Source organism: Cynoglossus semilaevis, chromosome 7 (assembly GCF_000523025.1).
Source record: "Cynoglossus semilaevis isolate Cse_v1.0 chromosome 7, Cse_v1.0, whole genome shotgun sequence".
Classification (NCBI taxonomy): domain Eukaryota; kingdom Metazoa; phylum Chordata; class Actinopteri; order Pleuronectiformes; family Cynoglossidae; genus Cynoglossus; species Cynoglossus semilaevis.
This window is the reverse complement of record NC_024313.1, coordinates 5,583,220-5,595,194: the sequence shown is the minus strand read 5'-3', so window position 1 is coordinate 5,595,194 and position 11,975 is coordinate 5,583,220. Positions and strand designations below refer to the sequence as shown.

The following is an 11,975-nucleotide window of genomic DNA, read 5'->3' as shown; positions in this document are numbered from 1 at the left end:
GTGCAGTTAAAAATTAGGGTGCACTTGTACTTGGAAATGTTATGATGGTAAATTGGTCTGCTGCCACACTGCCCCCTATCGGTATTTTCTCTTTTCCTCGTCTTAACCATGTGTTTGGGCATTTAATGGTGGCTCTGTTGAACAGTGTGCCACATGGTGGCAAAAAGTGGATGGTGCTCTTGCCTTACAGCAGGAAGATCACCAGTTTGAATCCCCCCTTTTCTTCCTAAGTGGTAACTGACGGTGTTTTTGTGTGGAGTTTGCTTGTTCTCCCTGTGTGTGTCTCGGTTCTCCCCGGGTTCTCCAGTTCCCGCCCACAGTCCAAAAACATGCAGGATTTTTATTTTTTGTCTTTGTTTAATCATCACACGTGCAGTAAATTGGCCTCTTTTCCTCCTCTTAAAGTATCATTTAAAAACAAAATAAAACGTTACGTCTTACTTCAGAAATCACGTTCCTGCATCACAGAGTTGAAGTATTTCACGGTTCAATTTTCCTACATCCTTGAACAATAAACTTGTACAAATATACAATTATCTTCTAAAATACTATTCTCATGGTTACAACCAAAGGGCCTAGCATCACCACTGAGACATGTATGAACAGAGGTTGACGGTGTGGGACAGACAGGACGGCTCCTCCAATGTCTGACGTGACAGAGTTGTGGTATTTTTATGGATGTGAACGTCAGTGTGATACCAGACACACTTTTATGGGTAACGTTAAAAATAGCGTCACGTTCGGTGACTCTGTCCTCCAGGGGTCACCGCAGGAAATAATCCACCTTTTATTCAGCGTGGGTTTTTATCACACGGACATTTACGTGGTCTTTGGAGACGCACCAGAAGACAATGGACACGTGTTCTGTGGTGACGTCAGACATCGGGTCTGGACTGTTACTGCTGAGGGGACGACATGCTTTTGTAGGAGTGAATTTTTATCAGAACAACAACATGTTAATATTATCATCATTGTGATGCGTTGGTGAGTTTTCAAGTTTTATAATTATTATTTTATTCATTTATTTTGATTTTTAAAAAATCCTCCTCTGGTCAAAATACATTTTTTTGTGCTGAAATAAAATGTTAAAATTATTATTATTATTGTTATTATTATTATTACATTTAATGTAAAAATGTTAAAATTATAAAAAAATTGCATGTAAATAAAAAACAATTATTTATTATAAAAAATTGCATGTAAATAAAAAACAATGCACTACACAGGAACAGATTACATGTTGTCCACTGTCCTCCAGATCCGTCTCCATTTGCTTTACATACAATAAAAAGTGACAGAAATTCTTCCAAAAATAATTATATAAAATAAAATTATATATTTTTAAGGTGTATTTAATTTGTGTTTGGTTTTGTTGTAAATTTCCCTATCTCTTTGCTCTGTGTGTGTCTGCTTCGTTTCCAGTCCAGTTCCCCAGTGTGATCCAGGCCCGGGTCTTACAACCATCCTTGGATGCACCTAGGTCCAGTTTTCCCAACAGTGACAATCAAAACAACGTTTTTTGCTGAGTTTACTTCAGTTATTTGTCTCTCTGTGTGTTCACTCCTGTTGTGGAAAACATCTCCCCATCTTCCTGCTCCTCCTTTTGGGCCAACAGTTTGTAAGTACCTGGTTTTTGGTACCTTTTTTTATCTCCAGCCAACATGCAGTTCTACCGGGCGTTAGCTTGAAGATACATGCTAACCCCTCATTATAAAAGGGCAAGGAGTGGCTAAAAATGGCACAAAATATCAATGAGCTTTTCAATATTTCATAGCTTTAAGATCAGATTGTAGTTGTAAATAAATGTGTTGTTTTTTTCTTTCCTTCAGACCACGTTTAATTATGGTTGTGTTGTCATGTTGTTTTAGCCGTTCCAATTGAATATTCTGTCAAATATTAAGTATGTAAACACTAAGAGACAAATATCATTATTTGGGTTGGTTTCACTGTTTACAAAATAATAATAATATATTTATATATATAAATATATATTTATATATAAATACAGTATATATATATTTTATTGAAAACAACAGGGTTAGTAACAGTCACAGCACTATGACAATAACCTGTTACCAGATGGAAAAAAAAACCCAACTCCTTTTTGCTTGTTATCCTGCCCAATTCTGCTGCTGATTGGCTTATGATTCTGACAATGCCCCGCCCACCATCTTCCTCCCCCTCAACCACCACCTCCACCAACACTTATGACTAAGTGTGTGGTCAGATAAAAACAGTGTCACTTTGCTTAATTGTTATTTGTGGTTTCATAGTGTATAGCAGTTGTCACGTCTGCCTTACACACAGAAGGTCAGGGGTTCGAGCTCCAGTGGCACTAGATACTTACTGGCGGCTCTTGTGGTAGACTGTGTGAGTTGCAAAGACTGTGTATTTGCCCATTGTATGGGACAAATAATGGTGAATATACAACCCAGCAGTAAAGGCATTGTAAGGATGGGAACGGTACTAATTAAAATGGACGGTTATTGCAAAAAGTACTGCAGCTACTAATGCTCCTTATAGATTTTGTAATACTTTTACTGGTTAGTTTTATGTTAGGTGTTGTATGAAACTATAATATTGTATAACTGCGCATAACCAGGTCATTTACCAAGTGTCAATAGCACCCTCTGTAGGGCTGGAGGAGTGACGTGTTTTATGTTTTCAGACACTCTTCCTAAATTACTGCCACATCAACACTGCAGTTACTCAGAGTGTCTTATATCGCAGTAAAAAACCCCTCCAGCACACAGTGCTTTCTCTTCAGTGTTATTTCACGTGTTTCTAAAGTAAACTCCTGGCCTGGTGTGCCAACAGTATTTCAATATCTCAGATATAAATTGGTGGTTTACAGCCGTCTTTCACTGCGAGGTGTTAGCCGCGCGCTGACGTGGGTTAAGACACCCCACCCGTAAAAATGTGTTCATCATCAGTGCAGCATTTTATCCATCATTGTAGCAACAGGAGTGGTTTGTTGATGCTGTGTTTCCTTCAGAGGTATGTTTGTTCCATCAAAGGCTGATATATGGGATTGGCCGGGATGCTCTTCTCTCAAATGAGCTCTGAATCACAGGCATGAGAGATGACTTCCTCCTGAGACTAGCAAAATATTATTACATGGTACAAAGCTCTAATTTGATGGGAGGCCAAGATGTTTCCAGCCACCCCATCATTTTATTCCCATCCACTGAAATAACCCGTATCAGGTCTTTTATTTATGGGCTTTTATTCAAACTACAGTCGTTTCGCCTTGAGAAGTTTGGAAAATAAAGAACAGGTCTGACGTAACAGTGGAGAGAGAGTGAAACGCAGGTTGTCCAACGTGCCCAGAGTGCTCGTGTTTTAATGTGCTGTCGGGGAAATTGAAATATTCCCCAGAAGAATGTGTAGAATATATAAATGAATTACTTATTCTCACTTTATTTCTCCCCTCGCTTCAGACTCACCTTCAGTAAATATACCTTTGCTGTGTAAATCCTGGGGTTTTTATAGAGCGAGCTGCTCGGCAGCTGCACATGCACCGGGCCATGTTTCGCCGACGCTGAAAGTCGAGCCGCTCACACAGGAGCTGTCGCCACATTTCCAAAAAGCCACATTATTGAGTGCTTTTTTAACATGGTCGCAGTTTCCAAGCGTTTTGGCCCAGATTTCAAAACCTGGCTCTTGCCAACAGTTGGGAGTGGAGGAAGGAGCAGGAGGAGGAGGAGGAGGAGGAGAAGAAGAAAGGGGTTGGGGGGGGGGAGACATCTCAAGTTAAATTTAAAGATGTGTTTCTCTTGGACGGCTGACTGCGCTGCCATAAACCAAGGGAGACATTTTCATGCTCCACATTTTTCATGGTTTCTCTTCGAGTTTCCTCCCTTCCTTTCTCACTCCACCTTGGCTCCAGAGTTACCTACTGCTGCACTGGCTGCAGACCACAGCCTGCAGGGCACCGTAGGGTGGCCGGGGGTCTCCTCCCTCTCTGACTCAACAGAAGCCTGTCCTCATGCGGTCCAATCGAACGCCGCCGGTTGTCCTCGCTTGGCTCCCAGTGGTTGAGGAAACCCTTTGGGTGATGGTTCTCAAACTGTGGTGCGCGTACCGCTGGTGGCTCCAACTAGCGGCATTCGTTGGAATCTGATTTTTGTTGTTGTGTGTGTTCACAGTTGATTGGAAGTGACTGTCATACAGTGTGGCTTTGGTTGATGTACTGCGGTTTTACTGCGCTTCGCTGAACAGTAGGTAGTATTTTATTGTTGGTAAAACTAGTGTTGCTTAGTGATACTACCATGTAAATTGTGTTACAACCACCAAGTGGGCAGTGCCAGTAATAATGCAGCTTTCAATAATGTGTGGAGCGTCCTTTGCATAAATTGAATGTCAGATTTATATTTGGACCATGGACCACGGTTGGCTGCACTAAAGCTCTGGCTTGCAGGCTAAATATGGAACAGAGCTCTTCTGTTTTTGCACACGAACCGCAAACAGTGGTGTGGAAAAAAAAAATTACCACCTTATTAGGAATCCAAACTAATAGTTTTACACCTGCACTCTTGGTCTAAATATTAATGAAACCTGAGGTTGGCGTTGGCGTGTCTCCCACTCATTTTTTTTTTAATGTAAAATCTGTTTTTGAAAATGGTTTTCCAGTGATCAGCCTTTAGTAGCTGTTTTACCATCCATCCATTTTCATCCACTTATCCGTTACCGGGTCGCGGGGGCAGCAGTCGCCACCCAAATCACATTGCACCGTACCAACCCCCCCTGAACCTTCCTGCGGGTGGTGAGTCCACTGGAAGGTACCAACTGCCCTAACCGGGATTCGAACTTGCCCAGGAGGTGAATCCTGGGGTTCCACACTACTGACACATGTCAATGTTTTGACCCAGTGTTATTATACGCTCCTTACCATTTAGTTGATATATAGTCACATGTTTTGGCTTCATTGACCTGGTCTTTAAAAAAAAACATGTCAATGTTTTGACCAAATTTACACAAGGATTTAAATTGAAAACGTCAAACGTTTACTTTTAACTACCTTAAATTGTCAGTCTTATTGGAGACTTTTATTCAAAGCTAGACTAATTACTGGATTTTAGTGAATCTTTTCTAGCCTCCATGTTCCATTATGTTTCCTATTTTTTTTTCTTCAATTACTTCAACCAAAAAAAAAGAGGGTGTGACCCATTAAAAATGACTGGGGTGGGGGGGTGTTATTATACGCTCCACCTCAAGAAATCCTTTCAGCACCCTTATCAAATCATTCACCGCCTTTCCACTCTAGTAGTCATGTGTTATAGGCTGAGAGTCCTCTGACCTACCGCTCAGTTTTCTAATGTGGCCCTGAAGGAACCGTTTTATTGCAGACTGCAGACGCTCGTCCTGAGCCAGCACTGTGTGGTACAGGCTGTAATTTGTGAAGGGCTGCAGAGGTTTGGTATTAATTTGGGGCTGTGAAATGGCAGCGGTCCGACCGCCGGCCCGTTTCCATAGAGGCCGAATTCACTGAGTGATGTCCACACTGGGAGAGGGATTATGGCCGCGCACGGCCCGCCCGCTGAGACGCAAACACAAAAAGAGAGGATGTAAAAGAGCACTTTCATTTCACAGAACCTGTCATCAGCAGCAAATTTTCACTCTGCTCTCTGGAAATCGGGGCGAACTGCCTTTGCGGCTTCCAGGAGATTCCGTACGTTAGGTCCAGGCATCAGACGCAGTTGACGTTGTGTGTGCAAATGAGAGAGTTGCTCGCACGTTCAACCTCAGGGCTGCCTTTCAGGAACGTCAGATTGTTATTTCTTTGGGGTAATGAGAGTATCGTATTATGAGGTTGAATGTTTATGGGATGTGTATGGATTTCAAAGTCGGGTCACTTCACTCGGGTTCGTCCTCAAAATACATAGTAAAACAGTTAAAAGCAACACTATGAAACTCGTGCTGAGCAACAGCGGCCTCCGCTGCCAAAACCAGTGCTTTATTGTGTTGGGTTGAGAGTCTGTGTGGTTACGTGGGTTTTCATGTATAGAAAACAAAGATTATCGTTCACTTAAATGGAGCTTCAACTGCTTGGTCTTAGTCGCTGAGCTGAAACCTCATGATCCTTCACTTCCCTAATTCAGAAAAGCTGCAGCTGCAGGGAGTCTGCCAATAATTCTTGATATTTTAAGATGGGATTCACGTCTGGAAGGTGAATCTATCATTTTTACTGCACAAATTTTATCTATGATTGACACTCATATCAGGATAGACTTATATCATCCAGATCAGCGATGTCAACGATAACTCAGAGCGGACAGATGTTACACACTGGAATATGTAAATCTACACCCGTTTGTCTTTAAACAGTATAGTCATTCTTTTGGATGCTGCCCTCTGTCTGCATGTTTTTATCTCTCTTTTTGTAAGTTGTCCAATGTCCAAGTCTCACGGCCAACTGTTTAGCCATTTCTGACTCAACTTTACATTGGTTTTTACTGATTTTATTATTCCCTGTCTTTACCTTACCTACGCAATATTTATATTTGTTCAGTGTTTCCTACTGCAACAGTTTAGATTTTTGTGATGAAATTTTACCTAAATGTTAGTTAATTTTAGCCTAATTTTTTACTTTTAGATATTTGTTATATTTCAAACATTTAGAGTGTCTTAGTCCAATTTTTTTTTAATTTTAGATATTTGTTATATTTCAAACATCCTGAGGCTATTAATATAATATAAGCTTCCTAACTCACATTGTAATGCTTTATGGAAGAAAGTATTTTTCGTCAATTTTTCTTATCTAAGTTTGCCATCTTTTTTCATTATGCACACGTTCTGATCAACCAATGATAACTTAGTGCAGTGTTTGATCATCTTTGATCCCAGGGACATTTTTTTTAAAGCCACAGATCATTGAGCTCCCAGGGACATTTTTTTAAAGCCACAGATCATTGAGCATCGCTGAATAACACCGTGCCCTAACAAATAAAACACATCATTCCCTCTGTATTAGCTCGGTTTTTCGGCTCCACCAACGACCGAGTTTTGTTTGTTGGCTACCTGGAGTCGATCATCGTCGCTAAACTCCGACCTGTTCTCTGTTTGAAGGATATTTTGGTCTCTCAAACACAGCTGCAACCAGAAATGACTCCACAAGTGTTGTGAGTCTGAGGCGTGATTTAAGAACTGAAACTCGCCATTAAGCTGTGTAAAGCCATGCAGCAGGGAACTCTAAATAAGAGCAGTGCTCTGTGGGCTCCTGAGAGGGGCCTCTTTATACTGTTTTTCCATCCAGCGTATTATTGTAATAGAGATGCACAGGTAATATAAAACAGATTATTACTGCTATTGCTGCCTTCCGATCGCCAAGTAAAACATTTCACGGCAGAAAGTGACACGCGATGCAGCCGGGGTCACCTGCGTGGCCTGTGTGAAGATAAATGTGACAGTCTGCTGTGTACGGCCTGAGGTTTCCTCATTTCCCCTTTATGCTGCTTATCGTGGTTCACAGATGCCGTTCTATGGAGAACAGCTAGAGTGAGCGAGAGGGGGCAAAAACACGCAGCTCCGTCAGATGAACTGCAAGTCAAACGACCAACGAGGCACTTTATTCGCCTCTACAGTCATCGTCATATCGTCATGGTCACAGCAGGCTCCTTCTTGGTCAAATCAGAATATCGTCTACGGTTGCTATAACTATCAAAACTGCTGCAAAGATGACAAACAACAAGGAGCCAATAACCTAAAATTAATTTTGTCATTGTGGTAATGTTTACATTATAAACTAAGAGCAAGATGTGGCTAAACTTTAGCAGAGAAATAGGCTAGTAATTATCCATAGCATGAGCCCACAATATAATTTAAAAAAAATTCAGTATTTTAAATATTGGCTAAAATCTAGCCACTAGTTCCAAAAACATTTTAAGAGCCAGCAGAAATAGGCTAGTAATTAGCCATAGGATGAGCCCACAATATACGTAATTAAAAAAAAAAAAATCAGTATTTTAAATATTGCCTAAAATCTAGTTCCAAAAACATTTTAAGAGCCAGTACTGTAGGTGGCAGTAATGCAGGGCCAGAATGTAGACTGTATAATGTATAATATATACTGAACAGCTGAGACCACCCTAGGGGACCAATCACATTCATGTTTGTCACGTTACCCATTGATTATGACCTTTTATCTGACAGTGGCCCCTGTTATCTGACTGTGTTGCAGTGTTCAGACCTGGTCGCACTTCATTATGTGTGTTTATGTGTATCTGTGTTAGCGTGTGTGTGTGTGTCCGATGTCAACACTCTGGGGAACACACACCGTGCGCCCTGATGCTGATGGATTATTGAGGAATTTGCCTTCGCCACTCTGCTTGTCACGGGGAGGAGAGGCTAAGAGTGGAAAAATAAATAAAACGTCACGTAGGTTTGTCTTGTTCTTGTTCTAAAATAAACAGAGTGATGGCGGGGAGAACTCTGGTGGCTTTTTGAACCCGTTTTCACCCCCTGTCATGTGTTGTAAAGGGGTACTTTGGATCATGTCTAGGTCAGTTTTGTCCTTGTTTTATCACATCCGTCTTTTTGTTCAGTTTGTTCACTGTTCAGCCTTTTCTGGCAAAACCTCCCTTTGGTTTTGGCTAACTTCCTGATCCCTTGGCTAATCCTCAACTATACCTCTGCAAATATTTTAGCTACATTTGAATTTCTTTTACCTTTAGTTTACCAAATTATATTTAGTCTTGCTTAGTATTTTTGTGTTATAGCTCAGCTGCTTTCTGGCTAATTTTTCCTATTAGCTGTTTATGGTTTTTTTCAACTAGCTTCTCTCTCTAACTAAGCTAACCTTTTTGCTTTTTACTTTCTAAGCTATTTCTGCAGTAGCACTCACCGAACAAACGATTGTCTATAATGTAGCTGTCAGTGTTGTAATGACATGCTTATTATCCAATAGAATATTTGGAGTTTCGCGCGCTACGAGTGGCTAGCCGGTCGTTGTCTATCCAGGTTTCTTAAACGTTAACCATCACTTTAATGGACAATCGACAATCATGAGACTCTTTAGTGTAAATTTAGCCGCACTCATCACCACGGCAACTGTAGAGGAGACATGTGAGTGAGAGTCAACAGGTGATTTATAGAAAGTGCTGTTCGGTTTCACATCCTTTGTTCCTACTTCCTGTAACTGATGCAGCAAACACATTCAGATGCGGGTGACAGATGGTAATTAATGTCCCTGTTTGGATCTGTGTGGTTACAACCATCTCCAAGGCTGCAACTGTTGATGCACTTCAACAAGAGAATATGATTTATGCTCTGTTAGCATGGGTCACATGACCTTAGCTCGCCTGCAAATCACTCTGTGTGTCTTTTGCTGTGTGTTTCTGCACGTGTGTCTGTGTGTGTGTGTGCAGAGTTTGCACATTTTTGAGTGCATGAACAAGTGTGAGCCATGTAACCCATATGTGCCTGGGGGCAGAGTTCACTTCCTGCAGGGGTTGTTTTGGAATATGCGATACTGCACAGCTGGCCTCATCATCTGTGCGTATCTGACTATTAAACTTAACCGAGCGTCACCACAGTGAGCTGCCTTTATCAGAATGAGGTGGAGTTTTTCCCACTCTGGACTCAGAGATCTGCAGCTTCCCTCCCAGCGGCCCTCATCAGGAACGCTGAGAACTGCTTTATTTAAAAAAAAAAAAAAAGCCTTTTGTAACATTCGTGCTCTCTCTGTGAAAAGACGAATTAATCTGGGTCAGTTAGATTGCGTTCAACTGAGTCCAGCGTTCAATTCATCATGGGTTAGAAGTTCTGATGTACAGTACTCTCTCTCTCTCTCTCTCTCTCAGTGCTGTTCAGTCACGTTAAATCGGGGGTGTCCAAATGGTTTTCTTTTAGATGAGGCAAAACTACTGGAGAAACAACTCCTGAAAAGTCGGGATCGACTGCATTTTATTGTGAACATATTTTTAGGTTTAGCATATTTTTATTAGCGTGACTAGCTTCCAAAATTAATAACAACACAATACTCTCCTTTTTTTGGTCATTTTGAATTATAGTCATTGACATAAACTGTTTTAATCCAGCCAGTAAAAATACTTTTTTTTTTTTTTGATAAATCCTAGTGTCAAACTACAAGTTTTAGAATGAACTTCTTCTAAAAGAAATTGTCTGGAGAAGCAGTTCGTTTCTCGGATGATGAATTAGTGAACACATAATGTTTAGTTAATGACGTCTTCAGGGGTAAAGTACATCCTGAACATGCATATCTGCCACCCCCCCCCCACCCTGTACTTTCCTGCCCCCTGCTGACACCCAGTTGACCTCACACCCAGACATCCATCAGGTGATCATTAGACGCTGGAGGTCAGGACCTGAACCCTCCAACCACCACACCTCTGCCTCCTCCTGCTGCAGCCCTGCGCTGTGGTCCAGACCTCCACTTCCCTTGGACACTGAAGAAGAGAGAGATATATGTAATCACCGACTTCATAAAGCTTCCCTGGACACAACCTGGTGGACCGAGATATAAAGTGATCCTGTCTCGCTGCAGGAAACGGCTACAGGAAGTGGAGATGCTCTACAGTACTTCAAGTGAAACCCTCCAGGTTATTTATGAGCCTGAAATGTTCCCTGTTTTTTTTTTTTTTTTTTTTTTTCTTAGTTAGGAATCCCCCTTCCCTCCATCACTCCTGGAGTCTCACAGTGGATGTCCAATCGGCTTCAAGTGTCATGGAGCTCATGGAGACTACGGGGAGAGATCGTTCTCCTTCCTCTGCTCAATCATACCCCTCCTCTCCCTCCTCTCCATGCTCCACCTCCTCCCCATTCTTTTTCTTCTCATTTTCATCCAAACAGAAACTCATGAGGGAAATCCAATTAGTTAAACTCACCCCTGACACACTTCCAGCACGGACACATGCACCGAGAGAGAGAGAGAGAGAGAAAGAGAGAGTTGCTCGCAGTGAGAGCCGATTGATTAGGAGAGTCAAACAGACATGCAGACATCTGGCTTCCATTAGACCCTGTGTTGGGATGAAGGGTTTTTGCAAACACACACATACATTTTGCTGCGCAGAGCCTGTAATTAGGAGCTCTGTCAAATCGTCTGCATTTGAGCAGGTTTATTGTGTATCCACACGCTGCAGGATTTCATGCTGTACTGTTAACTGTTCCATTTGGAGACAAATGATTTGCTGTTTAATTAAATGCAAAGATAGAAAATGGTCACCTAATAATAATAATTGAAATGAACATCCATCCATTTTTATCCGCTTATCCGTTACCGGGTCGCGGGGGCAGCAGTCGCCACCCAAAATTGCACCGGGATTCGCACTTGCCCGGGAGGGGAGGTTCCACACCAATGACAGAGACATTGCCTCTGGGCCAAAGCGCCACTTGAAATGAACAGTCTCTCATAAAGTCTAGGTCCTTTAACCTTTGGCCATTTGTGAAGCTAATAATTACTTTGTTTAGATTTGTAGTCCTTTTTTATTTGAACAGTCTCTCATAAAGTCTAGGTCCTTTAACCTTTGGCCATTTGTGAAGCTAATAATTACTTTGTTTAGATTTGTAGTCCTTTACAAAATATAAAAATATAAAAAATATTTTTTTATTACATTTATTTTTCCCATCACTTAGAATCTCAGAACCAGTCGTTTTAGTTCTGTTAATTTTTTGGTATTGTAACTTTAGCTTGTTCAGCGTTTGCCTTATTATCCCTGTTTCTTTTAACCTTACGCTAACTCTTTACACCAGCATTAATTTTTTTTTTCTCACGCCTGACTTCGGCCACAGTAGATGTTACATAGAGATATGAGTGGTGTCTGTAACTGTGTGACTGCGGTCAACTCTGTATACTCAGCATTGACTTCTTCTACTCTCTAAATTAACCAGATTCTGACATATGTACAGTAGATACTTCACACCTGCTTCTGTCTGTTGTCACACACTGTTGTCGTCTTGGTCTTTATTCTCCGTGTGACCAGACACTCGGGGTGGGGGTGTGGGGACAGGGGGGGGGG

At 41.5% G+C, this 11,975-nt stretch overlaps 1 protein-coding gene across 3 annotated transcripts in view; it reads left to right on the top strand.

Annotated features, from left to right (window-relative positions):
- The first annotated feature begins 1,345 nt into the window (after positions 1 to 1,345).
- The window catches only part of LOC103380880 (uncharacterized), a 101,644-nt gene continuing 91,014 nt past the window's right edge, over positions 1,346 to 11,975 (top strand). For all 3 annotated transcript variants that reach the window (XR_521726.3, XM_025057105.1, XM_025057104.1), the window contains exon 1: positions 1,346 to 1,618. Coding sequence is in view for 2 of the 3 variants with exons in the window: in XM_025057105.1 (XP_024912873.1) it covers positions 1,471 to 1,618 (148 nt within the window). In the remaining variant the exon portion in view is untranslated. The remainder of the gene's footprint in view (positions 1,619 to 11,975) is intronic.